This window comes from Larimichthys crocea, chromosome XV (assembly GCF_000972845.2).
Source record: "Larimichthys crocea isolate SSNF chromosome XV, L_crocea_2.0, whole genome shotgun sequence".
Taxonomy (NCBI): Eukaryota; Metazoa; Chordata; class Actinopteri; family Sciaenidae; genus Larimichthys; species Larimichthys crocea.
This window is the reverse complement of record NC_040025.1, coordinates 9,011,251-9,038,938: the sequence shown is the minus strand read 5'-3', so window position 1 is coordinate 9,038,938 and position 27,688 is coordinate 9,011,251. Positions and strand designations below refer to the sequence as shown.

The 27,688-nt window shown below is 40.5% G+C and overlaps 3 protein-coding genes across 14 annotated transcripts in view; all 3 read left to right on the top strand.

Moving 5' to 3' along the window:
• LOC104924668 (rap1 GTPase-activating protein 1) overlaps positions 1-11,330 on the top strand; it is a 43,958-nt gene extending 32,628 nt beyond the window's left edge. For 6 of the 12 annotated variants that reach the window (XM_019256982.2, XM_019256976.2, XM_019256991.2 and 3 more), the window contains 14 exons: positions 127-256; positions 1,170-1,325; positions 1,406-1,477; positions 1,564-1,650; positions 1,757-1,897; positions 3,442-3,573; positions 4,764-4,841; positions 5,735-5,844; positions 5,995-6,114; positions 6,266-6,401; positions 6,488-6,599; positions 9,345-9,424; positions 9,534-9,581; positions 9,676-11,330. In XM_019256982.2, the coding sequence (XP_019112527.1) occupies positions 127-256; positions 1,170-1,325; positions 1,406-1,477; positions 1,564-1,650; positions 1,757-1,897; positions 3,442-3,573; positions 4,764-4,841; positions 5,735-5,844; positions 5,995-6,114; positions 6,266-6,401; positions 6,488-6,599; positions 9,345-9,424; positions 9,534-9,542 (1,363 nt within the window). In that variant the 3' untranslated portion in view covers positions 9,543-9,581; positions 9,676-11,330. Of the gene's footprint in view, positions 1-126; positions 257-1,169; positions 1,326-1,405; positions 1,478-1,563; positions 1,651-1,756; positions 1,898-3,441; positions 3,574-4,763; positions 4,842-5,734; positions 5,845-5,994; positions 6,115-6,217; positions 6,402-6,487; positions 6,600-9,344; positions 9,425-9,533; positions 9,582-9,675 lie in introns of those variants that run through there. The other 6 variants (XM_027288733.1, XM_019257006.2, XM_027288735.1 and 3 more) reach the window with 6 other exon arrangements.
• Positions 11,331-13,796: 2,466 nt separating this feature from the next.
• aurkaip1 (aurora kinase A interacting protein 1) lies at positions 13,797-17,242 on the top strand. The gene is made up of 4 exons (XM_019278521.2): positions 13,797-13,902; positions 16,159-16,258; positions 16,346-16,806; positions 16,940-17,242. The coding sequence occupies exons 2-4, from the start codon at positions 16,207-16,209 to the stop codon at positions 17,054-17,056; spliced, it is 630 nt and encodes a 209-aa protein (XP_019134066.1). The 5' UTR covers positions 13,797-13,902; positions 16,159-16,206; the 3' UTR covers positions 17,057-17,242.
• A 795-nt stretch (positions 17,243-18,037) lies between these two features.
• Positions 18,038-27,377, top strand: LOC104924671 (matrix remodeling-associated protein 8). Its single transcript, XM_010738090.3, has 10 exons — positions 18,038-18,227; positions 21,687-21,713; positions 21,826-22,125; positions 22,222-22,323; positions 22,412-22,873; positions 25,460-25,618; positions 25,742-25,772; positions 25,858-25,958; positions 26,047-26,100; positions 26,206-27,377. The coding sequence occupies exons 1-10, from the start codon at positions 18,200-18,202 to the stop codon at positions 26,229-26,231; spliced, it is 1,290 nt and encodes a 429-aa protein (XP_010736392.2). The 5' UTR covers positions 18,038-18,199; the 3' UTR covers positions 26,232-27,377.
• Positions 27,378-27,688: the final 311 nt, after the last annotated feature.

The window sequence follows — 27,688 nt, the reverse complement described above, 5'->3', positions numbered from 1 at the left end:
TGCATTTCATAAACATAATGCCGACCACAATTTACATTTCATAAGGCTGGCTACAGGATTGATGGTCATGCCGCTGCACTGATGGTGGAGAATATCTTGTTAGACATGGTCTCTGTGTGCTTGCAGTTTCCGTGGAGGGTTAGACGTGACTCACGGGCAGACTGGCACTGAATCTGTCTACTGCAACTACCGCAACAAAGAGGTCATGTTCCATGTGTCCACAAAGCTGCCTTACACAGAGGGGGACACCCAGCAGGTACTGTAATGCAATACCAGACTAACACACCTTTTATGATTCACTCTAAGCAGTCAGACAGGTTCCCTCTGGGTATTGTGGTGCCATATTTTGCATGTTGCATTGCATTTTACAACCGCAGCATAAAGAGAGAGAGAGGGAAAACACTGGTAGTAAACATGATTCACTTTATTTATATATATATATATGCTTTAGTGTCTGCGTATATGAGCCTCAGTCCTCCCTCACTGTGATTTAAAGCTAAGATGCAGAGCCGCATTGCTCACATGACCGTGTCCTCCTCCTTCTCTCTCTCACTGATTAATTAGCACAAGCTCGCACACAATCCCCTGTCATGTTTTGTACAAACACAGATGAGGCGGTGTGTCTATATGTACAGTCTTCCTAGCAGTAATCTGTGTTAGACATAAAATCCTGTAAACCAGAAAACAGCACTCCCTGGTGGTGTTTCATAAACTCACATGCTTTTATTTATGAGATGGGCCGAGGAAATTAGACTGAGCACTTCTTTGTAATTATCTATAATTTCTATAATTTACAAGCTGCACAAATCATGGCTAATTCTCATCTTTTCCTTCCTTTACTAGCTGCGTTCGGTTGACAATATGCCTGATTTTTGTTGTGATTTATGTAAAAAAAAAAGATTCTTTTATTTGGGCTTGGCTTTATCGAGAATCAGTAAGAACTGCAACAAAAGATTCTCTTTTTTATTGTCCATCGAATACAATTCAAGGCAGCATTAAATGTCCTGAAACATCATAAATTTGGCTCTCAGATGACAAATAACGCTCATATATATCACACTATGCTTGTCATCAGCACTTTCACCCTCCAATGGCTGTCTTGAGAGAAGTATACTTGCAAGAATTTACCTTTAAATACATTTGTCTAAATGTATTTGTGTGTGTTGCAGTTGCAGAGAAAGAGGCACATAGGGAACGACATTGTGGCCATCGTGTTTCAAGAGGAAAACACTCCCTTTGTACCGGACATGATCGCTTCCAACTTTCTTCATGCCTACATCGTGGTCCAAGTGATGAACCCCTGCTCTGACAATGTTCTCTACAGGGTAAAGTATTTCCCTCTTCATGGGCTGACTTTGCTTCCTGTGACTGACACTTGATTAAACCTCTTACTCTTACTTCCTAGGTGTCCGTCACAGCACGGGATGATGTACCTTTCTTTGGCCCGGCTCTCCCAAACCCTGCTGTCTTTAAAAAGGTAACTAAAGAATATCTACTGCATGTTCGAGTCAGTGCACATTCCCTATCATTTGGTTACCAACGCGATGCCTTGTCTTTTTCCAGGGCCCTGAATTCCATGAATTCCTTTTTACTAAGCTCATCAACGGAGAATATGCCTGCTACAAAGCTGAGAAATTTGCCAAATTAGAGGTGAGTTGTTGAAAATCATTTAAAAACATTCTTATCATCTCACATCTCTGAAACACAAATGATCATTTGCTTTCTTTTCCCCTCTCGTGTGTTTGTGTTTTGTAAGGAGCGAACACGATCGGCCTTGTTAGAGACTCTTTATGAGGAGCTCCACATGAACAGCCAGGCGATGATGGGTGTCGGAGGAGACGACGACAAACTGGAAAATGGGAGTGGAGGAGGAGGGGGCTTCTTTGAGTCTTTTAAGGTAACTGGAGAGGCGGCAGCAGCAGAGGCCGGGGCTTCAAACTCACAGCTTCACTCTCTGCAACTCTCTGAAAAAAAGAGAAAAGAAACAATTTAAGTGAGAGAAATGTTTGCATAAATGATTTAATTTCTATATTTTACTCATGTTATCACTACGATAGAAACACTGTTATGCAGGTCATTTTAATTCTAGTCTCATCTCAAAGGAGTAGTTTGACATTTTGGGAAATATGCTTATTTCCCTTCTCGACAAAGGTCAGATGAGAAGATAGGAGTTGTGGACCTGTGTGTGTGTGTCCACTAAATATGTAGCTGAGTCTCCCTTAAACCACATATTTTTACTTTAGATTTTATGTATTATATTTGTATATATGTATTCAAACATCTAGGCTAGCTCTTGTTTCCAGTCTTTATGCTTCATACAGTGGGACACATTTGAGAGTGATCTTCATCTCCTCATCTGATCACACACGCTCATTGAACAAATTCCCAAAATGTCTAACTATACCTCAGTGTCAGGGTGTCACAATTCTCCACAATTTTTGATTTATATATTTATATTTTTCTTTAAAAAAGAACTGTGATGTAACTGATATATTTTGCAGCACATCAAGTCCATATGGTCAAATGTCAAATCATTTATTTGAAGTGTAATAACAATAACTTGCTTTACCGGTAAATTGGAACAAACTGTTGAAACACTAAATCAAAAAAGAAGAGCCACTAGGTGGCAGAAAGGTACTTTACAGCAACAGCTCACCTGCAAAGATTAATCCTGTAGTTCTGGGAGAATAACTTTTGATTTGGATGCTCAAAATTGAAAAATTTTCAATGAAAATTTAAAATTGTGACACCCTTAAATGATTTAAAGGCTATAAAGATCATTGTTACTGCCGCTTTCAGATGTTTCTTTTGGGGGTGTCTTCTCTTGGGCGGTCTTTCGGGATTGTTCTTGTCTATAAGCAAGCTGTGGGCTTTATCAATCTTCCTCAGTCCTTTCCACTCTCAATGAAGAGAAGCTCTCCCGCTCAGTCCTGCTGGAACACACACCACTGTTGGCTTCCCATCTCTTTCCTCCTCTTGCTTTCTAGATGTTTTGTGCTGCTGTGCTCTCCATAAGCTCCAGTGTTCAGTCACTGGTCACTTCTTTATATGATTCTGTGATTCTTTGTATATCATATCAAAAAAGGACTAGATAGATTTCTTTCACCATCAAGACGCCTTGGCCTATTCACTCTGCTCCATGCCTGCAAAGAGGTGCGCTGGCCTTTAAACCTTTAAACTCAGCCACTTGGCCCTTCTACTTCCCCTCTCTTTTCTTGCCTTGTATCTACACATAGTGACTCATCTGAACTTCCCTCCGGGCACTAAAGCTTAGCAGTGTTCTCTGTCGCTTCCTTGTCTGTGAGGATTAGAGTCAGGCCAGTGCTCTCTGCCTGTAGTGGTCAGTGTTCAGCCTCCTCTCGGCCTGTTAAATCCATGCTGACGGGTCACAGGGGTCAGCGCCATCTGAATGTATCTCCTCCTCCTCGTCTCTCTCTGTAGCGGGTGATCCGCAGCAGGAGCCAGTCTATGGATGCCATGGGTTTTTCTCTCAAGAAGCAGCACTCAGTCTCCTCTAGCCTCAGCGGCAGCTTTAACCACGACCCCGCAGAGAACCCCAAATTCCCAGGGATAGTAAGTACAGTGCCACTCCTCCTGCTCCTGAGTGAGGCGAGACTCGCCCGCTGTGCCTCCCTCAGCAGTTCTACTATGCCCGCTCCTTCCTCACTTGCCTGCCGCACTAACTTCTCACGAGAAGGGCTGCACGCTCGGTCCGGGTGGAGCTTTTATGCCTGGGTCTTAAACTTCTTGGCTCTCTCGCACAAGATGGAGTGACTGGACACTCGTAGACTTGAATGCTTCCAGGACACAAGGTGGATTTCTCCCCTGGGTTAAAGCTGCTTTTATAATTCACTGGGTTTAGCTGTGCTCTAATTATTTAAGTCCATGTGCATCTTTAACATTATGAGTGCTCACTTTTATCCTAATTCATGTGGATAAAGTTTGTGGACTTTTTTAGGGGGGGGGGGGTGATCACACAATATTTGTGATTATAATTATCTCTGTCATCACAAGTGAAAACCTTGTAACTCCAAATGCCAGCTATTGTTTTGCATTTTTTTTAGATTATATAATTGGTTCTAATAAACAAAAAAAGAGCGTTAGAAAATATTTTTTTTAACTCGCAAGTGAGCTTTTCGTCTTTCTGTTAAAGTAAAACTCACTTCATCTGCAGTCACAAGGTCTTCACTAACAATGACTATGCATATACTGCTTGTCTGATATTTAAATTATATGCTGAATATTTTGCAGGGCTGTAATTATGGTATCTTTAATGGAAATTATTATTTGTATTAGGCACAAGAATTCCTAGTCATGTATACATTGAAAAGAGACACCCGCATCACATTTCGCCTTCGAAAATAACCTTCTAGATTAATGAATAAAACCCAAGCTTGCTTTTTGCCCATAACCCTGTGTTGATGTGAAACCTAATGTATAACATGCTGTATGTCCTCCTCTGCTGTTTTTTTATCTCTCCTTCATCCTCTTTCTCACAGGCGTATGGCTCACATTACTGGCTCATCACTTCTCTCTCCCATTCAGCCGCCTCTGTTGCACCCATGGAGCCAAAATGTCCCTCTCTGTATTCTCCAGTTAACATGTGCTTTTGTATTTTGTTTGAACGACATGACTTACTGCATGGAAACTCATATATATTTGTATATATCTCATGTTTACCCTCCTCTCTTCTTTTTGTCCTCATCATCTCTCTCTCTGTCTCTCTCTCCTCCCTCTGTATCTCCTCTTCCTGCGTGGCTCAGTCATTGCTTGTCCCAGGCAAAAGTCCCAGTAAATATGGACGTCGAGGCAGTGCCATAGGGATAGGAACAGTAGAAGAGGTTCATGTCTAATTCTAACTACTCTCTAACTATTCACTTCTCCCCTTTGCTTCTTTTTTTTGCCTGCATGGTTCCACTGCATCATGGCCAAACACTTTTCTCGATACAAATATTTCACATATTAAGAGATAAGAAGCTCTGTGATACGAGTATGACACATACGAATGTAAATGTCATCTTCCAAGGAGCCACCTTTGGCTTCCTACTGACTATTATTGAAGATTTTCTTCTATTCTCACTGTCCTATCTACTTTACTTCAATATGTATGTATGTATATATGTATTATGACTGTTCTGTATTTTAATTCCAGTATGCTTAATTCTCTAGTTGTTTTAAAAATGATAAATATTAATGATTTAACGACCCCCTTATAGTGAAATCCTATAAAAAAGAATCCCCCTCTTGCTCTTTGAAGCCACGTTTGAATAAAAGGCTTTTTTTCAAGTTCTTATTTTGAGAGCTTTAAAAGGGAGATTGAATGAACAAAGCAGTCGCTGAGAAAGCATATTTAGTGGTAGGCCCTGGAGCCTTTAAATCCATCTTTCATCTCCCGCCTTAGTGTGCTCTGCTCTGGTTGAAAGACTGGCACTGGGGCTTGACATTAAGCCTCTAAGTGCATATTTTAACTTTTTTTTTTTATCATCACTGTAACAACTCGAAGGGAGCAATGTTACTGTTCAGCCTGATAATTCAGGGCGAAGTGTTTTTGAAAAGCATTTTTCCAAATGAATACAGTCAAAAATAGTCATGTCAAAATAAATCTCCCCCTCAATAATATCTCCCCTCGGTAATAAATAAACAGATGATGATAGCACTTGAGATGAATTACTCAAAGATATTTGAGATATTCAAAGTATTTTGACTCTGACTGTCTTTTCTCTCTTCCTGGCAGTCTTTGATAATCCCGGGGAAAAGCCCGACAAGGAAAAAGTCTGGTCCTTTCAGCTCCAGGAGGAGCAGCGCTATTGGTATTGAAAACATCCAAGAAGTCCAGGAGAAGAGGTGAGAAATAATACACTATTTTTACTGTCATGTGTATATAAAGCCTTCTAATCAATAACAAAGGTTCATAATTTACCTTCTACTTGTTCAGTGCATTCATTTTGTCTATGCAGTTTGCTTTGTCTGACATTTTGCACCACATGTCCACAGTAGAGAGAACTCCCCAAATACCCAGAAGACCCCTGACAGCGGCCACGTCTCTCAAGATCCCAAATCTGACAACTCATCCAATCAGAGCTCTCCTGAGGTGCTCACAACCACCAAGAACAGGTGTGTATGATAGACAGATTACAGCCACAGTGTTACGGTGTGAACCTCTGGGCCGATACCTGAGCTGTGGCTGCATGTTGAATAGCTTTGTCCTATACATAAGATAAAATCAGGATGGGCTGTGCTGGAGACTGGTTAACCCAGGGTGTAGTTCTTATCTCGGTGGCAGGGCCCCATCCATCCCTGAGGGTCAAGACCTCTCCCGCTCCTCCTCCAATGCTAGCAGCTTCGCCAGTGTGGTGGAGGAGAATGAGACAGAGGCCACAGAGGATTACGACACCGGCATGGTGAGTGCAAAAAAAAATTCAGAAAACAAGACAAGCGCTTATACGTCACTGGTTTGTCTAATATATGTGTATTACTGTGTGTCCAGGAGAGTCTGTCGTCTGCTGGGACTCCACACAAGCGAGACTCCTTCACCTACACCACCTGGCTGGAGGACAGCGTGAGCAGCACCAGTACCACCAGTCGTGGTAACTCCCCAGGTGAGAGAAGTGAGGTGTCGGTGAGAAGCAGGGCCACGAATAAGATTTACCTCAGGAGATTGATTTATGTATTTACTCATCACTTCCATAAACACGTCATAATAAGGCTAGAAAACACAGATGCTTACCGATGCATAACTAATGCACGCAGTGACTCGTGGTGATTAATGCCTGAATCCATGCGGGATGCATCATTAATTCCTTTTGCTCAACAGTAAAAAATAGTTAAGACACAATGAATTTATGTGATTAGTTATTGCTTAATGGATCATCAATAAATGGATGTTATCTCACATGTTCATAGTCCTTCTTGACGGGTTATCATGGAACGAACAGGATATTAGTCAGGCTTTCAGCCGAAGCAGAAAACAATAGTGAGCAGCGATAGAAACAGTAATGGAAATTTAATTTTAGCAGTATAACTGTTGTTCTGCTCACATGATTAAATATCCGAGCTAATTACCTGACAAAGATCCTACTCACCTATCCAGTTACCGACCTCTCTCGCTAATTAACACAGACATTAAAATCATAATCATTCCCTTGATAATACATCCAGACCAAAGCGGATTTATCAAAGGAAGACAGTCATCTTATAACACACGGAAATTATTTAACCTAAGGCAGCTCTCAAACAATAAGAAAACAGAAACCATAATCTTCTCATTAGATGCACAACATTAGAAAAATTTGGTTTCGGAGAGTCATTCATTAGCTGGATCAATTCACTATACACCCGACCAACAGCCACTATCACAACTAATTTCAATTTCAATTTTTCAATTTCAATTTTATTTGTATAGCCCAAAGTCACAAAGTACATTTGCCTCAGAGGGCTTTACAATCTGTACAGGGAGTGACACTCTCTGTCCTTAGACCCTCGGTTCGAGTGAGGAAAAACTTGCCCACAAAAACCCTTTTAACAGCTAACTAATGTGTTTACTTCACAACAATTCAATGGCACTAGACAAGGATGTCCACTCTCTCCACCACTCTTTGCAATTTTCTTGGAGCCACTTGCAGCAAGCGTACGACAAAACAATAACATCAAAGGTATCAGATCAATATCAACATATATAACAATCCTCTATGCAGACGATGTGCTGATCTTCCTCCAGGAACCCTACTCATCATTACAAGAATGTCTGTTGATGTCTCTATCCAACTGCTCCATCAACTTATCCAGTCTACCTCTATGCATGGACCAAAGGGATGTGGCAGCCCTCACCTCACAGTTTCACCTTCACATGGGAAATATTAAATATTTAGGAATCCACATATATCCCCCAAGCGCTCAGAGCTGTTCAATCTAAATTACACACCATTACTCAAATCAGTACAATATGACCTCAATCTCTGGACAAATCCACCAATCTCACTGTCAGAAAGAATCTCGACAATAAAAATGTCAGTCCTCCCTGAAATTAATTACCTATTCACCATGATCCCTTCACTTCCAAATTTACCCTGGCTTAGTTCCCTCAATGCAGCAATATCTGATTTCTGTTGGAAAAATAAAACACCTCATATAAAACTATCAACACTACAAAAACCAAAGTTTCAAGGAGGACTAGATGCATCCAAGTTTGAATTATGCCACCTGTCAAGTCAGTTAAAATACCTCTTCACATCGTGATTCACACTGGTTAGAAACTGAACAGGCGCTATGCAAGAACGTAAACCTTTCAGAGCTCCCATTCATCAGCCAAACAATTAAAAATGACACCTGTTTTCAGAATATCTCCATAGCCTCAGCTCTGACAGCTTGGTGGAAAATATTTCCTATCAAAGGCCCCACGGTGGCACCGTCCACTCGTTCACCAATTTGGAAGAACCCAGACTTTACAATAAACAGGAAACCATTAAATCACACATCTCCAGCATATTGTACAGGATTCCAAAATCATCAATTTTCAATAATTAATCCAGAAGTTTGACATTTGTAACAGTCAATGCTTACAGGTTAAGTCCACCATTCTCCATTTACAACTCATTCAATTCAAGGTTAACCACAGAACGCACTACACAGGTGAGAGATTACATAAAATGGGTTTCACTACATCAGATCATTGCACTTACTGCACACCACAGACAATTACGTGCATGCTCTCTGGCACTGTACACCACTTAGACAATTATGGATACAAGTCACAGATCACCTATCACATATATTAGGCTGCCTGCATCCCCCTATCCCCTCAACTCTGCGTCTTAGGAGACATATCATCAGTACAATTACATAATCACACTATAACTACACTGTTCACAGCCCTAGCTGTCGCCAAGAAAACAATCCTCCTAAACTGGAAAACAAGAAATAAACTGAACATCACACTCTGGAAGAATTTGTTAATAGATAATAGAAAAAATGTCAGCATCAATTAATCACAGCATACCCTGTTTCAACAAAACCTGTTCCACATTTATTTAAAAATCCACCTCTACAAATGCCTGATGTCAATTCCACAGAACCAGAATCCACAAACACACCTCTTTTTCTTTTTTCTTATTTATTCTATTATTATTCTTATTATTTTTTATTATTCATTTTTATTTGTGTCTTTGCTGCAGTTGTTGTTATTATTATTATCATCATTATCCCTGAAGTACTATAAATACAGAGCACATCACACATACATGTGTACAGCATATACACAAAATTCCCCCAATAGTTAGGCTACCTCCTTGTCTATCCATTTGTCTGTGATTCATGATTGTAATGAGTCATGATAACCTGTCCTTCAGGGCCTGGAAAACCTGACCGGGGGAAGGGGACAGACATCCGTATCAAACTGGAACGACCACACGATCGTCAGTCCTCATCGGTGAGTCAGCCCCATCCTGGAAATCTCAGTTATCAGCCTCTTTTGTGTATATATTTTTTTATCGCTTATTATGTGCTCTTGCTGATGTCTGTTTCTGTTCTGTGTGCAGAACTGTTAGCTCCACCCACCTGGTTGTATCCTGGATCTCCATCTTCAGGTTTAACTTTCCTCTGTAACCTCTCATGATCTTTCAATCTATGGATTTAAACTATGCACAGATCGTGAACATGTCATTTCTCTCATTCTCAAAGCATTCCCATAAGTCACAATCCCTCTGGGAGATGAGACAAGTGCAGGCGTTCGCCATGACCAATGATGAGAAGGAGGAAGACAAGGAAGATGAGAAAGAAGAGAAAAAGCAGGTGGAGCCTGGCCAGTCTGCTGCTCAATGAAGGTCAGAGGGCAGCATATCCAGAAATCTGGAGGAGGGCGGTGGAGAGGATGACGCACACAGAGGGGCCAACTTTTGCACAGTGTTGTTTCCTTCCACTCTTTTCTTCGCCTGTTCACACATTTGTTGCCTATAGTTAGACCTCTTGTTTCAAAAGTGCACATTTTTATCTACAGATTTAATTTGTTTTAATTGTCAGAAGTCTAACTTTGGTTTAGTTTGTCTCGTTGAAGCCCAGGTCTGTTGGCTATTCAGGGTAAAGACAGTGGAATTGAGCTTTTTGAAGAGATTGTGAGGAGGACTTTTGCTGCAACACAAAGAAGAAAACTGCCTAGATGGTTTCACCAAATCAAGATGTATAAATAATACCAAATATTTAGCATCAAAAATGGGTATTTTCTAAAAAAAAAACTAAACAAAACATCTAATGTGATATAGAAATGCTCTGTGTGATCACTTTTCTTTACCACCCAAATCAGGACAAGATTAGATTTGAACACCACGGGTCACAGTGAAGAGAGCAATGTATTGTAGATAACATTAAATGGCCTTAAAACTTAAAACATTCAACGTCTTTCTTTGTCCCTCAGATTCATTTTACCTCATTTCTTTGACTCGTTCCGCAGCTAATAATGGGATTGCAGTATAAGAGTAATTGCAAAACTAATATATTCAGAATTATTTTAAGCACACTAGTTTCTTTTAAAAAAAAAAAGATGGCACTGTCTGTATAGTCTGCTAATGTATGGATATATCCATCGCTGACTGATTTAACTGCTTTGTCCGTCTTGTGTGTTGGTGCAGGAGACCAGTCTCTACTTCATGTTCTCTGTTTTTATTTATTGATTTGGTTCACGTTGAAGTGGCTTTTTTTATTTTTTATTTTTTTTGCATACATCTGTTATACTGTACCTTTATGGTGACTACATGCAGCATCCTGTCTTATGATTATACTGTATGTGTTGCTTTGGAGTAAACTGTAATGGTGTCATCCGTAAAGCTCTATTTCAAGGATCAGATCTCTTTCAGTGAAGTAAATCTACAATGCAATTAATAATAAAAAAGTGACTATTTATTTGCTTTTTAAGAGAGAGAATAACTCCAAATACAACTACTGATTTTTGTAAATAGATATTCAGTTGGAGTACATAGTGTATAATGTATAGGCCTTTCATTTAAAATGGAACTGACCAACACCTTGAAATTACTGCCATGTCAACAATCTCTTGTTGTTTTATGACTCGTGCCCTTACTTTTAAATATGATTTCGAGAGGGTTTTGTAGAAGAAAAAAAAATATTTTAAAAGCTATTCAAGACTGTTGTGTAAAAGGGAAATTTCACAGTACATCCTGCTGATCATTTCAGTTGCCTTATCATCACAAAATGATGGTGTAAGTATAGACAGTAAAGCAAATAAGTTATCCAGCAGGATTTACGATGAAATGGATGTTTTATTGTTCTTGTTGTTGTTGTTGTTGTTGTTTTTATTGTAAATAAATGCCCTGAGAAGTTTACAGTCTGTTATTCACTCACATCCCTCAATGAAATCTCATTTAAAACTTATTTCTGTCTTATTTTCTAACATGCCACACAGTGAAAATCCCCACTGTAAAATGTCTACACACTGTAGATGTTCCACTTCCCGTCGTCTTAATGAAAGCCCCATGAATAAATGATTTGATGTGGTTGCCCACAAGTATGTAAAACTAGAGCAAATCTAAAAGTGGAGGCTTCCCTGGTTATACAACTGTGTCACACAGAAGAGAGAAACATATTTAAATGAGTCAAAAGGAAGTAAAACTCAAAACGGGCTTTCCATATTGTAACATGTTCGCAGCACTTCATAAATAAGTGTAGAAATGTGCGATTTAGTAAATAGTAAGTTCTACTCTGTCCTGAATACTCTGGACTTTATGCTAATAAGAGCTCGAATATATGTAAAAACATTCATACTGTAAGTGAAGTAGAAAAGGTCAGTCTTAACAACAGTAAATTCCTGTTATGTGAGGAGACGTGCCTTAACACCCCCGGGGCCATGCCGGGTTTTTATTAGCCTACCAGTTGATGTGTGACATGCAGTTGAGTAAATATCATGCCTGTTTACATTTAAACTGGTGATACTGGTACCACTATGACTATAATTTGGCAAGGAGTGTAAGATATGATCATGCTCAACATTTGTTATTTACAGCTGTAGTAAAGCATCAGTGTAAACTCTTTTTGTGTCATTGTTTTCACTTCTGAATTAAATATAGTTTTCTATTTTGCATAAAACTTCACACTCTTTTTATACAAGTCATGTGACACCATGTCTGTCTCATTTATTTCTTCGGGGTTCAATTTTCATTTTCAGATGTTTGCTGATACAGGATAAATACTAATGACATTTTGTGCATTATGATTAAAGATAACAGACAAATCAATTCTGCTCAGTAGTTACAAAATGGCTTTACATTGAGCTTTATTTGAGAAAACCTTACATTAAACTGCTCACCTGTTTTAAGGAAACAATTAATGCTTCATTTGTACCTCTCATTGTTACTCAGATTGTTAGTGCCCTCCAGTGGAGTCATTTAAGCCGTCAACATACTGCAGGCTACTCTGTATGTTGCTCAGCATCCAGGTCCACACAATATTTAGAAATGATCAATTAGGTTTTTTGGTATTGTATTTCATAATCATATAATAATCAGAATCACCTGGCCTGTTGTGTGTACACAAGACATTTGACTCCACTTTCATTGCTCTTAATGTGCATACAGGAACAGACATAACAGCTGAGACAAAGGACAACAAAGCTGAACAAATAAAGATAGAAGTTAGGCAGGATTATTATGTACACGAGTATGTGAAAGAAAGGTACAGGCTGTTAATAGTAATGAGTAAATAATAAATTAGGTCAAACCTGTAGACGCAGCAACTCAATTGTTAATTTCTCTTAACCAGAGCAAATTAAATGATATATGTTCAAAAAGGAGTGTACACTTATACATCCCTACACCTTCTCCTCTGCCTTTTATATTATTATTACTGCTTTTACTGATATATTATAATTTATAGACTGTATTTATATACTGTGTATACATATACTTAATTTCACATTTCCACATATTTGTATATCATACAGAATCTGAATCTGAATCAGAATGACTTTATTAATCCCCGCAGGGAAATTGTGTTTGTTACAGCAGCTCCCAAAAAGTAAGTGAGATAGTCAGTAATAGCAAGAAAGAACAAAAACATTTGAACATAACATCCCATGAAAAAACTTTACCACTATACACCTATAAGATATCCAATTAAACACTATATACACAGGGTATAAATAACAGTTAAATAGAACCAAAAACAGTCAGACAAAAGCCAAGTAACAGTAAACTATACGATATATAAACCTAAAACCTAAGTGTTTGAGAGACTGTACAGAGAACAGACACTGATTGTTTAAAGTGCAGTATGCATGCATGAGAAAATTGCACTTATGTATTTATTGCACAAGCAAGTTCGATAGCTACTGCACTTGACTTGGAGTGTCTGATACTTCACTGTCTGTGTGTCTGTGTTATGTCTCTTATGTAGTGTCTGTTCATTCTAAATCATATTTATTTTTATAACTGTAACGATTAATTGTCCTATAGTTTATATCATACTGCACTTTAAACAATCAGTGTATTCTCTGTACAGCCTCTCAAACACTGAATTCTTTTATAAGGTTTTAGATTTACATATTGCATAGTTTAATGTTACTTGGCTTTTTATTTAACTGTTATTTATACATGTGTATATAGTGTTAAATTGGATATCTTATAGGTGTACAGTATAGTGTTAAAGATTTTCCTTGGGATGTTACTATCCAACCTCTATAGTGTTCAAATGTTTTTCTTGCTATTACTGACTATCTAACTTGTTGCTGTAACAAAAACATTTCATACACAATAATAATAAAGTATTTCTGAGTCTTATTTTGAAAACTGTTCCGCCGGAACGTTTGTGCGCTGCAAGGAAACAGGACGCGGAAGAAAATCGGTGTCGCACTGTCTCTGTGGAGTCACATTGAAGACGAGCGGTCGGTCTCAGGAACAAAAGGTGAAGTAACACCGAGATAAAACATGTAAATAACGCAGGTTATCGCTGTGTCAGCTGGTTTGTGGCGTAAATATGACGAGCTGTCACGCTGAAGTGTGAACATAGAACCGGAGCTGCAGTGCTAACTAGCATTAGCATCAGTCCATCACCGGAAACTGAGTCAAAAACTAAAAAGTGTGAAAGTTGATTTTTGTCTGTGAAGTTCAGAGAGTCAGAGTTTATTAAATATACTTTATTTATACCGAGCTGGGAGACCAGCCTGTGGGACAAGCTGCTCCTCTGTCTGTCCTCTGTCTGTCCACTGTCTGTCCACTGTCTGTCCACTGTCTGTCCTCTGTCTGTCCACTGTGTGATGGACAAGCTGCTCCTCTGTCTGTCCACTGTCTGTCCTCTGTCTGTCCACTGTCTGTCCACTGTCTGTCCACTGTCTGTCCTCTGTCTGTCCACTGTCTGTTCACTGTCTGTCCACTGTCTGTCCACTGTGTGATGGACAAGCTGCTCCTCTGTCTATCCACTGTCTGTCTGTCCTCTGCCTGTCCACTGTCTGTCCTCTGCCTGTCCACTGTCTGTCCTCTGTCTGTCCACTGTCTGTCCACTGTCTGTCCTCTGTCTGTCCTCATTTTGTCCACTGTCTGTACACTGTCTGTCCTTATTCTGTCCACTGTCTGTCCTCATTCTGTCCTCATTCTGTCCACTGTCTGTCCACTGTCTGTCCTCATTTTGTCCACTGTCTGTCCTCATTCTGTCCTCATTCTGTCCACTGTCTGTCCACTGTCTGTCCTCATTCTGTCCTCATTTTGTCCACTGTCTGTCCACTGTCTGTCCTCATTCTGTCCACTGTCTGTCCTCTGTATGTCCTCTGTCTGTCCACTGTCTGTCCTCTGTCTGTCCACTGTCTGTCCTCATTCTGTCCACTGTCTGTCCACTGTCTGTCTCTGTCTGTCCTCTGTCTGTCCACTGTCTGTCCTCTGTCTGTCTCTGTCTGTCCACTGTCTGTCTCTGTCTGTCCTCTCTGTCCACTGTCTGTCCTCTGTCTGTCCTCTGTCTGTCCACTTTCTGGTGGACAGGCTGCTGCTCATTGTCCATGCTGCTCGTCTCCTTCTTGTGCACAGTTAGATTTAGTTTTCCATGGTGCGGTACCTGGACCTTACAGAGGTTAGACAGGTATACAAGCATACAAACTACTGAGTACTATTATGTGCCACATCATTTTTTGTGCTTTGATTTTTTTGGGGATGTCTTTGAATTCAGCCGTCTGTAGGTTGATTAGTTTTCATTTCCATTAATGACGTGGCATGTGTCCTTTTCGTTCCTAACTAGGGATGTAACGATGCCTCGTGACACGATTAAAAATCGGTACAAATGCGTGACGACTCGCATCGGTTGACAGAAAAAAATGAATCGTGATTCTTGGCGAATGCGAGAGAAGTAGCATATCTTCTTTTTCTTCTTTTTAAAATTAGAAATAGGTTTCGTTATCTTAAAAAAAGTCACTGGTTGGTGATTAATTTGTTCAACGTCAGGCGTCAAGTTACGTGAATTTACGTCACTACGTAGGTACGGAGCACAGAACGAGGGAAGACATGGCGACGGTAGAAAATAGAGGACGCACCGAGCAGTTTGAAATCATTTTGGATTCCCTGTATACACAAATACAACCGTGAGAAACGGACAGACTAAACCAAAACAGAATGTAAATATTGCAGGAGATGCAACACGAAGCAGCGTATCAGCCGCCACCTCGTGAGCGAAAACTGCACATCACACCAGTTAACAGCAGTTTACTGTGATTGTTTCTAAAGAAAGCAGATATCTGTCATGTGTTTTGTTGTTTACGATGTAAGTTGCACTTTTTATAAGAGAACACAAACTGTTTGAGAGTTTCTGTAAAGACAGATTTTTTCTTCCTACAAATAAAAAAAGAATTTTATTTGGTCATAATTTGTCTGTAGCTCATTTTGATTTGGAAAAATCGTATCGTGAACAAAAAGTCGTGACTCGAATCGAGTCGTGAGTTGAGTGTATCGTTACATCCCTATTCCTGACCCAGTCCATATCAGGAGAGATATCCAGCGTGATTTCTTTTTCCCGTTGAGATCTGATGTGTTTTCAAAGTGTTCCTTTTAATTTTTTTGAGCAGCGTAGTGAAGGACTCCAGTTCCCGTAACCTGACGTACCTGTCGAGTGATGCAGCCACCTGTCTCTTCATTCATGAATCTGTTTGACTAACACACAGCGCTGTCCTCACGCCCACAGGACAAGTGACCGGTCAGCACGTTCCTGATGATTTGATGATCACCAACAATGTTCACTTCAAAAGTAGTCCCTCGTCTCAGTCTACTACGAAGAGCGTCTTGTAAGTATGAACAAATATCTTTGTTTTTATCTCTAACAAATACTATTACCTGCATAAGTATTGACACTGTTTTTCCTCGATGACCAGGTGCGCTTCAAGCCCGCGGACACATTTTAAATGGGCCGGTTCTTCCCGCTCTGCACTGCTCCTCACTAAAACAGAAACTAAGTAACTACTCGACGGCCGCAGACAACGCATCTCCTCCTCGATGGGTCCAACTCGAGCCCGAACTGGACGAGGCTCTGGTGCCGCGTAAACTGTCAGTGAGTCCTCTGGAGAGCTGGCTCTCCCTGCGATACTCCCTTCCTCCCCTGCTCGAGTCCCCCGGTCTGCAGGAGGAGGACATAGGGCTGCTGGAAGAGAAGGTGCTGCCGCCTATCTCCGTCCCCGTCGTGGAGGACGGGGAGGGTTCGGCGACGCCTCTCAGCTGTAAGAATGTTCTGGAGATCCGTCGGCGGAAGATGAACAGGCATAAATACAAGAAGCTGCTGAAACGGACTAAGTTCCTGAGGAGGAGAGTGAAAGACGGCAGGGCGAGGAAGAAGCAGGTGAGATGTTTCTCTTTTTGGAGCTAAAAAAAGGATTCTGTCGTTAAATATGGACACATTTTTGATATTTTTTTTAGCTGATTACAACTTTACGTTACACATATTTGACACTGTGTGTGTTTGTCCTGTGCAGAAACGATTTGAGGAGGATCTGAAGAAGATTTGGACACGAGCTGGGCTGAAGAAGGCTCCAGAGGGATGGAACACGCCGAAGATCTTCATGAAACTGCACGGAAACAAAAGGAACTGAGAAACACTTGAGGGTGACTTTAAAGTTTGTGTCACATCCCTCTCACTCTGCTCCGGCACACTGCAGTTCAACCAATCACCCCACTCTCTCTTCTTTGCAGCGTCGAGGACATACTCGCCGTGTGTACAATTATTTTTTGACCAAGTGTACATAATCTAATAAAGATCTTTCTCCTGTCGAGCCAGACGCACAGCGTGCTGTTGTTTTTCTGGATTACATTTTTTCTGTTCTTACTGTTGATGGCAGTATTGTGCAAACAAATTCACTCTGGAATTACCACAGAGGTCGTTTTTAGTTTATTAATCTTTACAGCCAGATGTTAAAGCGGGCCGGAAATCTACAGAATGGCATTCAGAGTTTAAAGGGAAAAGCATCTTTTTTATTTAAAACTATGTCTTTGAACAAATGAAGTGTTCTTAATATTCTTCTGTTTATAGTTTAGACTTGTCTGGTGATCTTTTTGGTTAGTCAGAAGAAGCGGGACTTTTCATTGTGTCAGTTTCCGGGCTGGGTTAGACCAGATCTTAGAATTCCCCCGCCTGTGGAATCCCAATTTAACCCGAAATGAAAAAAAAAAAACAGAAACAGAAATAAAAACACTGAAGTCTCAGTTGACTATGTGAATATTTTAATATACAATTAGAATATAGAACAGAACCTTATTTAATTGATCAGAACAGAAACCAGCCTTTTTAAAAATCAAAACAGGGAAATGAGGAATGATTTAATCCTTATGTTGAAAATGTCCCCAGATTTCATATAAATTATTTAAATCTTCACATGTATGCATACAAATAATTGCTTCATAAATAAATAAAGGGTTTAAATATATACGCCTGTTTCATTTTTCTGCATTTAGAAGCATAACTAATGTGAACTAAATGATTTGCAGGAATGCACCTTTAAACCAAAGCTTTAGGTTTTCACGCACACTGCTGCAGCAGTGTTGGGTTTCATGTGCTGGCGGAGGCGGAGCGTGTGCAGACTCCAGCCTGCAGGAATACAACAAACTCCAGCTGAGCCGCTGCTCGCTGAACTTGAAGCTTCTTTTGTTTTATCAGTTGACGCGCTCTCCACCTCTGTCAGGCTTTTTTCCTTTTTTTTAAAACCTGAGCTGCCGGCACTGTGAAGAAGAAGAAGAAGATGCACCTCGATATGACTGTACTTCAGAGTAAGTTGTTTTGCTTTTAAAGGATTTAAAAAAAAAAAAAAGTAAGTTGAGGAAAGTTTCTTTGTGCCATAATTGGATCCAGGTTAGAATTACGCGTCGGGAACAAAACGCTGAAAGTTTCTCAGTTCTCTGCTGCACTGTGAATATCTTCTTTTAAAATACATTTTTAATATGTTTTCCTCAAAATATCTTTGCAATGAAAGCAAGAATATCTACCCAGCAACACCCTGCATTATCAATGTTTTTACTGATGTTAGCTGTGGTACATTTGTATTTATTTATTTTTATTATTTCCTATTTTATTTATGTATTTATTTATTGATAGCAACAATCCTCATTATGATCTTTTAAAACTAGTTTTAGTGTGGCGTCTAAACTGTTGAAAACACTGAATCTTGTTCATTCTGTGCGTATTTATTTATTTAAATAGACTTTTTTTTTTTAAATGTATTGTTGACCTAGCAGTCATCGCATAGTACAGGCTTATTTTGTTATTATTTGTATTGCCTAACATTATGTGTTGTTTATCTGTCTGTTATCATCTCATCTTAAATCGTATCTATAGATTACAGCTTTTATTTTGAAACATTTAGACTTCTGAAAATAAAATGGAGCATGAAGCTTCATGGACCTGAAAGTGAAATATACTACATGATACATGGCTTTGACTGTAGCCGCGGCCTCTTGATACTATGTGTATGTGGGATTTTTTCTTTATGGCTTTGGCCCAATGTGTTTCTAGTTAACTGCGGTCTGTGCAGAGGAGTCAGCACAATCCTGCAGCCAGTCATTATATGTGTCAGTAATGAGTGTTTCACCACGAGTGGGCTGCTTTGAGTCGTGGAGGAGGGGGATTACCACTCCAACCATGTTTATGATTCGGTTCTGTCTTAATTAACGGCCACTGACAACAGGCATGCTGGTTTTTTTTGCTTATAAACATGTAGCTACTCATTCAAGGATCCAAGGTCATAATAAAGGTAACATGTCTGTGTTCAGCAATAAGAGAGGCCCACACACTGAGATGATGCTTCAAGGTGACATAAAACTTTTATTGGACACAAAAGTTGAGCTCCACCATCAGCACAACTAGAACATACTATACACAATGCTATAGTCCATAATTATGACGGCCAACACTTGAAATTATGTTGATGTCCTCATAATATGCAAATCGACATGACTAAAAATACTCTGCCGCAGTTTGACGTGCATCCAAGTTTATCCGCAGGAGAGTCAACAGCCTCTTCAAGGCCTCTCTGAGTGCATCTTTGTGTATTAAACTAAGTCTGCAGCTCGATTTATTCTCAACCTGTGACGCTGCTGTGAGTAAACTTCACACACCCACATTTATGCATGAATCACAGAAACGATGCTGAGCAAACACACGCTTTATGCGTTTGACTCGCACGTAAAATTCTGCCTTACCTTAGGGTGAGGGTGATTCAACGTGAATCAAGGGGGTAACAAATGACAACAGTGATTTTGCAGCTCATTTGGTAAATGCCTGTTATTACAGCAAGTAACTCAATAGCACATTGTTAAGTCTTTAGTGTTAAACCAGCTCCGTGAGTCACCAGCCTGTGTGTGTGTGTGTGTGTGTGTGTGTGTGTGTGTGTGTGTCTGGAGAGGAGATGAGAGAAAATTACAGGGGCCGGGACACTTCGTTTTACCTTCTGCAGGAAAGTTTATACCCCTCAATAGAAAACCCACCAAAGTTTTCCAGCATGAGGTCTCCTCTCTGATGCCAGTGTGTGTGTGTGTGTGTGTGTGTGTTGAAATCATTTTGCTCAGCTTGATATGTTATTATATAGCTGTGCATATTTATCAAATCACTGCGTGCCCTTGCTGGGTTCAAATGACTGTATAAAAAGCACGGTAGCAGCACTCCAGTACAGTATTGTTTGGCTGTGGTGAAGCGAACACACTCTTCACGTGATGTGTTGCCCATGCTCACATGTGAATTGAATCAACCCCAGTCGCTGCCATGATGAGCACAACATCTGGATGGAGAAGGTTGTTGGAAGTTGGTCTTGGACGCTGTAACAAACAGATTCTGTGCAGCTTGCGGTTGGTTTTTTAGGTCATCGTCGACTGTGATAAATAATACGCCTGATCAAACTGTTTGTTATTTGCTGCTTTTGGTGAGTGGAGGAAGCATTTAGATATTTAACTCAAGAAAGAGTAGCAGTCCTATGATATAAAAATACTCCAATTTAAGTCCTGCACTGAAAAAAAAAGTGTTATCTTAGACTATCATATATTATATCACCATATTATTATGAGAGGTTCGTGTGTAAGTTGCATTTTTCTGTTGCGGATGATTAAGGTGGAGCTATTTAATCTAACTTAGTACAAAGTTTTATTACAAGTTCTGTAATCGCAGTTCCTGATTTCAAACTTCTCCCTGTTTCTTGCTTGACTGAAACTATCGATCGACTACAGGCTGCACATAACTGTCAGGTTTTTAACCAGAACCAGCAGCTGTGACCACATCGTCATTGGTCTTATTGATTACTTTGAAGGTTCTTCATGGCCTCGGGTCTTGCTATACAGTACTTTGAAGTCTTTTAACTCTTTTGGAGACCTGACATAAAACCACAGGATTCAAAGAGTTTTTACAGTTTGGGGTCTTGGTGCTCTGGAACAACCTGCCCGAGGAAATCTGACTGGGTACATTACACCTCATAAATTTAATTATATATAACCCACTGATTATTTTTGCCACAGAATTGATGTTCTGTAATGTCCATGCATTGAAAATAACCCATTCTTTGTTCATATACTTCTTTATGTACTGTAGGTATCCACATGCACCTTTAGCCTCGACAGTTCACAGTACCCATTACCAGCACAGTAAAAAAAACACACAGGTGTTTGGTTTTGACACCGGGCAGTGTGACTGAAGTGAGCTGAATAGCAGCCCGGTTCTTCATCCCCTCAGGATCACGGCCTCGCAACAAGCCAGCAGCAGCAGCCAGGATGAATAGAGGCTCTGTATGCGTTGGCCGCATGCGTCTCGACTGGCCTTTCAGTAAACAGACGACGGAATAGCACTGTGGGAAAAATACATTAGAAAAAAAAAAGCAAATGCGCCGTTGGAAAATTTCTCTAGAGTGAGAAAACACAAACAGAGAAATATATCTTCAGAGAATAATTGCTGACATCTGGTATATTTTGTTATGCTCTTGTGTTCCTGTGTGGAACTTTTCTGTTTGGAAATCTTGCCTCTTACCGTGCCCTTGCTTTAGTTTTCCTCTGTTATTTTAAAAAGTCCTCTTGCTGAACCCACATCTGCTCCAGCGCTGAAATCTTTCACAGCTGGGTCATTTCGGGTCAAACCGAAACTCTCAAGCTGCTTCAGCATTATGCTGAGTCTTATTTTGAATATTCATCAAGACTAATACAGAAGCAAGTACGAATCTAATCACTAATCACTCGTTTTTTTGTCTGTTTCAGTTCTTGCTGTGCTCTTACTGCCAGGAGGTGAGACATTTATGTTTCTCTGTGCTCCACCTTTAATGAAGGCTGAATGTACAGCCGCTTCATGTTTGATGCTTCTTTTCCTGCATTGATTGTGTTTATTTCTTTGTGTCAGCATGGTGTCAGAGCAGCAACAACGTGGTGGTGGAGGCCAAGAACATCACCATCCCTGCAGGATCTGAGGCTGTTCTCCCCTGCCACAGCCCCCGTATGGTGTGGACCCGAGACAGACTGAAGGACCGTCAGAGGGTGGTGCACTGGGACGTGGTCCGCAGCAGCCCGGAGTATTCTGTGGAGCGAGTCCTGGACATGTCCCCCGGAGCACGGCAGAGGGTCTACAATGGCATCAACAAGGGACGCGTTTTCCTCCCAGACTCTGCGTTCACTGACGGCAACTTCTCCCTTGTCATCAACAGTGAGCCCTCCTTATATTCCCCACCAGCACATTGGAGAACATTGGACTCATTCCTTTTGTGATTCATTCTTACGGTTCTTTGCATATTATTTTCAGATGTGGTCGCAACTGACAAAGGAGTTTATACTTGTAATCTGCACCATCACTACTGCCAGATTCACCAGTCCATTCAAATCCAGCTCAATGTCACTAAATCAGGTGAGGCCTCCTGATCACACAGCCTAACGTTGTTACATGAGTCATGATGAATGAAACCGTGATAATGTATTTCACACTTATATTCCAGCTCGGAGAGAGAAGCGTTACTGGGACGGAGAGAAGACTGTGTTTGTGGTGTTGTTGGGCAGCTCAGTTGTATTGCCCTGTGTGAACCGGAGATCCTTGTGGAGGGAGGGCCTCCAGGAGGACCAGCAGCAGGTTGCTCACTGGGACTTCCAGGCCCCTGGGGTGCGTGCCAATAAGGCAGAACGCCTGGTGGACCTCTATGCCTCCGGAGAGCGCCGGGATTACGGACTACTCTTTGCCCAGCGCAAGATGAGTGTGGAGGAGGATGCTTTCACTTTAGGGGACTTCTCACTCACCATTTCTGACTTGAGGCCTGATGATAAAGGCCTGTACTCCTGCCACCTGCACCACCACTACTGCGGCCTTCAGGAGAGACGCATCTTCAGGCTCACTGTGGTGCCTGCACTTCCGTCCGCCCCGACTACATCACCAAGAATTTTCCAGAATGACGTGCCCGAGCCAAGTAAGCCAAAAAACATCAAGAGAAATATCACTAGAACTTTGTTTTTCCAGACGCAAGTAATGGTAAATGTTTTTCCCCATATGGTTTCTCAGCTGAATTGTGCTCAGAGTGACAACACAGTGCCTGGGGGTTTTTTTGGGGTTATATTTATAGGCATAGTTGGTCAGTTAAATCAGCTCTTCTTCCTGCCAATTCTCTTCTCGGACCTGTTTTTGTGTTTGAGCTGAAGAGGAAGGGAGGAGGTAAAAGGAATGTAGGAGCTAGTTGACTAAGAAGAGAAGCGGGTAGAAAGAAAGAAATACCCTAGTTAGTTTTGGACTGTGAATTCAGAGGAATGCTTTATTTTAGAGTCAACTATTCGCGGCTCTGGCTTGAATAGCTGTCTACGGTAAACATCATTAAATTGGCTACAACGGAAGTGGGTTCATTTTCATCACCCCCCCCCTTTTTTTTTCATTTACAGCTTTTTTGGTTTACAGCTGGAGACATTTTAACAGCACTGAGCAGAGGAGTAGGCTCCAACAGCCAGTAATTTTGGGAGTGGAGGGTCATACCATGTGTTTTTTTTCCTCCATTTGACCCCATTTTCCAAAAGTCCCGACCACGTTGTCTAGACCGGTTACACTGTATCTCAGAATTCTGTTTATCCTTCGTCTCTCCCCAGTCTGCTCTATTTTCTCTTCTCATGTGTATCGGACTCTGGTAGAGGAGTGTTTACCAGCAGTTACAAGGAAGTCGGATACATCTGTTCAACATCTGGGCCAGCTGTGACATGAAAGAGAAAAGTAAGGGGAGGGGATGATGGTATGTGTTAGACTATAGATTCTCCTCCCCCTTTAGAAAGATAACAGCCAATTTATTAGCTCCATAAAAAAGAAATTGGAAGAAATGCACACGTGGATAGGTGGCATCCTGCCTGCGTCCTTTTAGTCCAGGAATTCGTCTCCATGCTCCGCTGGTCTTAGAGTCAGTTAGATTAAAAAACCAAGTTGTCTGTGCTCACACAGACGCCAGCAATCATCTGAAATTACACATCATGAGAGCTTTTCACTTTCATGCTGTAATTATTTATGGGCAAGAACGAATCGAATACATTTCTTTGTAATCGTGACGGAGGCGTTTTGTGAGCTGTCAGCGATTCACCAGAAAATGAAGATGCTTTCCCTTCGGTTCATTGACTTGCAAATCACGCATATCCCACAGGAACAAAAACGCGGGGTAACCTCTGTGCTGCGTTTGTGGTATAGCCGTCAACACACACACACACACACACACACACACACACACACACACACACACACACACACACACACACACACTCACACACACACACACTTGTCAGATCTGTCAAGAAAATGGAAATGGGCCACTGCTGGGACATGGCCGCAGCTCTGGTTGTGACAGACTAGCTCTAGAGACAATGACCTTGGTCTTTGCAGTTTAATGCACATTAGGTAGATTAGACAATGACAGGTGATAATTGCCAACCGAGCATCCCGCTTCAGAGGTGGGTGATTAAGTCGGAATATATTTAATAAATTATTTTTGTCACGCTCGGCTGGTTTTGAAAAGGATGATCAGAGATGGTACGTTGCATGTTTTCCTCATTAGTCCCTCAGTGGTGCCTAGTTTTACTAGTGTGAAACTTAGCTGATTTAATGAGAGACAGTAGAGTAGAGTTGTTATATTTAAGAGAAATATTCAAGAGGAAAAGATTTAATGGTCTCTCATGATGCTTTTTTTCCCCACCCGTGATCAGGCTGCATTTGAATTCAGACAACAACTCATATTTATTTACCCTTCAGCAGCTCTGTTGAAGCATGCATTGAAGGATTACTCTGCAAAGCATGTGTGCTACAGTACACCCAGTTTGTCATTTAAAAATAATTATTGTCAGCTATCTACAGACTGTACACAACCAGTGTGGGTCACTGAGAGACTGGAAGCTGCCTGCAGTCAGATATGTATTTAGACTTGTCTTTCAGAGTTCAGTGATGAGCTGTACTGAAGGTGTCACTGATTTATTTTCCGTGCATGCAGAAATTAGAGTTCTGTATTTGAAAGAAGATGTGAAAAAGGACTTAAATGGAAAACTAATTCAGACATGCAGACAGACCACATAACAGAATTTGTCTCCATTTCCTCACACTTCTCCTCCTCTTTTCTGGTCAGCCTGTGTTTTTCTGAGGAGAGAGAGAGAGAGAGAAAAAAAAACAGCTGCATGACATCAGGTCTGGAAGTCATTACCAACAAAACATTTTGACATTTAACTCCTGCTCTCCCTCCTTCTGTTTCTGGTTACTGGAAACAAATGAAAAAGAAAGAACCACAGGGGGAATAAAACCTAGAAATGCATTGGAATCACATCGCTGTTTATTGCCTTAGTTAATCCAGTTTAACAGCCCAATATATCACAGTTAAAATATGCCTGTAAATCCTCAACAATACATCCTATTGTCGTTTTATTTGTCCTCTCTTGATATTTGCCACGTGGGATATTTCTCACACTTTTAACAGGTATGAAGAGAGTTCAGTAGTTTGTTCCAGGACACGTTTGTTTTTATCTGTGTTTTGCTTTTTTTTAAGGGCTTGAAGAGGTGGAGAGCCCACATGTGGTGAACGTCATCCTCCCTGAACACCGGGGTTATTTCGTGCAGCATCTGGGCTACTTCCTAGCAACTTTCATACTGCTGGCGGTCATCGTCGTCGCCGTCGTTGTGCTGACTCGACGCCGCAAAAAGAGAGGTACTGTATGCATGTGTGTGCGTTTAACCCTGCCCTCGTTCTTGGGTTGAGTCTGACAAGTTTGCATTTCATGATTAGAAAAAGAAGAACTCATAAAGATTGTGTGTTAAATCTTTCCTTCAGAGATGGACTTTGAGCTGCGTAGATATGACCGGTAAGACGTTATACAATAAATTATGTACAATTCTTCATTTAAATTGAATCCACCTCTAAGCAGAATCATGCTTATTTCTGTGCAGGGGAAGTATGATGAGTGGAGGTGAAATGACATTAGACAGCACAGAACTAAGGGCCTGCCACCAAGAGCTGAGGGCCTGTAGCCAAGAGCCTCTGAATTCAGGTGCAGTAGCCTCATCTACACATTGCCTAACTTGTACGATAATGTACTTTAACTTTCTCACAGTCTGTATGTCTGCTGCAATCCACAGACTACAAAAACAACCTACTGAAAGAGAGAGGTATGGCCAAAGACTGCAATATGGGTGAGGAGACGCTTGTGCATATTTCCATTTCGTCCTTACAGCCAAAAGATAAGAAAACCTGACATTTCATTGATATGTTATCTCTCTCCCACCCTCCTCATTCAGACTTTGAAGGGAAGATGTGGAAGTGAGTGCGATATTTCTGAGATGCTGCTGGCAGGTCCAGGGCAAAACACCGGAAGAGTTAAAGGACCGTGGAGAGAAGGGGAGGATAAAAACAAAAACAAAACCAGAGAGAACCCAGGAGAGAGGACAGGAGGAATGCTCCCTCTGCTGTAACTCTAGCACACTAAGCTTTTTCACTAAAAAGCCACCATAAGCCTTTTTTAAATTTTTTTATATAACTTGCATTTTCACCAGCTGTTGTAACAGTACGGTTTATACATATATTTGATCCCTACTCTTTGTATTGATTGTTTGTTTCATTTTTATCTTTCTTTACAAAAAGATGCATGCTGTTCATTAAAGTATTTGTACTTTGCATGCTTACAGAGCTGCAAGCTCTCACGGCTCTTTTTCTATTCTTTGAATTTGATCACTTTTTTTATATATATATATTTTTTTTTTTTTCACAAATTCTGCTGTAATTTGTAAAGGTGTTTCATCATGTTTCAGTGGTAAATTTACTGTATGTAGACAGTTTCGGACAGCGTTTGGAAACAGGAGCCACACATTTGGAGCTATTTTAAACAGATCATTTTTTTCTCACAAAACTCAACTGTGGTGACAAAATGACTTCACTTTTCACTGACAGTACTTTATGTCTTTTATAAATACTGTCAGACTCAAAATCTTCTCCAAATAACGGATAGGGTTACACAGTAAGCCTCTTTTAAACCGGATCTTTTTTATCAATAACTTATCAAGTGAAAAATAATTATCAGATCATGGACTAAAGGCTCAGTCTACTGAAACTCAGGAAAAAGCCATTTATTTGTTTTTGTTTTTTAAATGGGCTGTGCAGTACTTGTTTGCATCAAGTGTGTACAACTTACCCTGCTTTATAAAACACTGAATCTTAATTACTAAAAATCTGCTGGTCAATGATATGTCATACAACTGTGTGGTGAGGTTTACTGCAGTAAAAACAAAAGCAAAAAAAAAAAAAAAAAGCATGTCTACTATCTCAGTAATGCTAAATCACGACTGTAATCCTAACCCCCACTTTTTTTATTATTATTATTATTTTTATTTTTTATTTCTCTTTGTCTCTTGCTCACTTGCACACACTCTCATGTTGGTCTCTTCTAACAAAAGATTTTCTTCTATTAAAAAATTCACAATGTTTGCCCACAGACTCATCAGTCACTGTTTGTTCTAGTTCTTAGAGAGAGGAGAGAGCCACAGACATTGACCCACATATTTGGTGTCTGGGTGAATATGAAACGTTGATGTGACCTTATAATGCGTCTGTAGCCTCTTTAAGATTTGGAGAAAAGGAACATTTAAGGTAAGTAATCACTCATCATAGTTCAACTCTTATTGTGTTTAATAAAGGTGGAGTTCATGTCACATTGTTACCAGGCTGTGCAGCACATATAGCATCTATTTGCACTTCACTGGGGTTCACTACAGTTACAATCATAAT

Excerpts from the sequence above, each read along its gene's own strand:
- LOC104924671 (XM_010738090.3), top strand. The coding sequence starts at position 18,200 with ATGCACCTCGATATGACTGTACTTCAGA. Across the intron at positions 18,228-21,686 it reads CGATATGACTGTACTTCAGA|TTCTTGCTGTGCTCTTACTG; the intron begins GTAAGTTGTTTT and ends TGTCTGTTTCAG. Across the intron at positions 25,619-25,741 it reads TCGACGCCGCAAAAAGAGAG|AGATGGACTTTGAGCTGCGT; the intron begins GTACTGTATGCA and ends TCTTTCCTTCAG.
- aurkaip1 (XM_019278521.2), top strand. The coding sequence starts at position 16,207 with ATGTTCACTTCAAAAGTAGTCCCTCGTCTCAGTCTACTACGAAGAGCG. Across the intron at positions 16,259-16,345 it reads TCTACTACGAAGAGCGTCTT|GTGCGCTTCAAGCCCGCGGA; the intron begins GTAAGTATGAAC and ends CTCGATGACCAG. Across the intron at positions 16,807-16,939 it reads GCAGGGCGAGGAAGAAGCAG|AAACGATTTGAGGAGGATCT; the intron begins GTGAGATGTTTC and ends TGTCCTGTGCAG.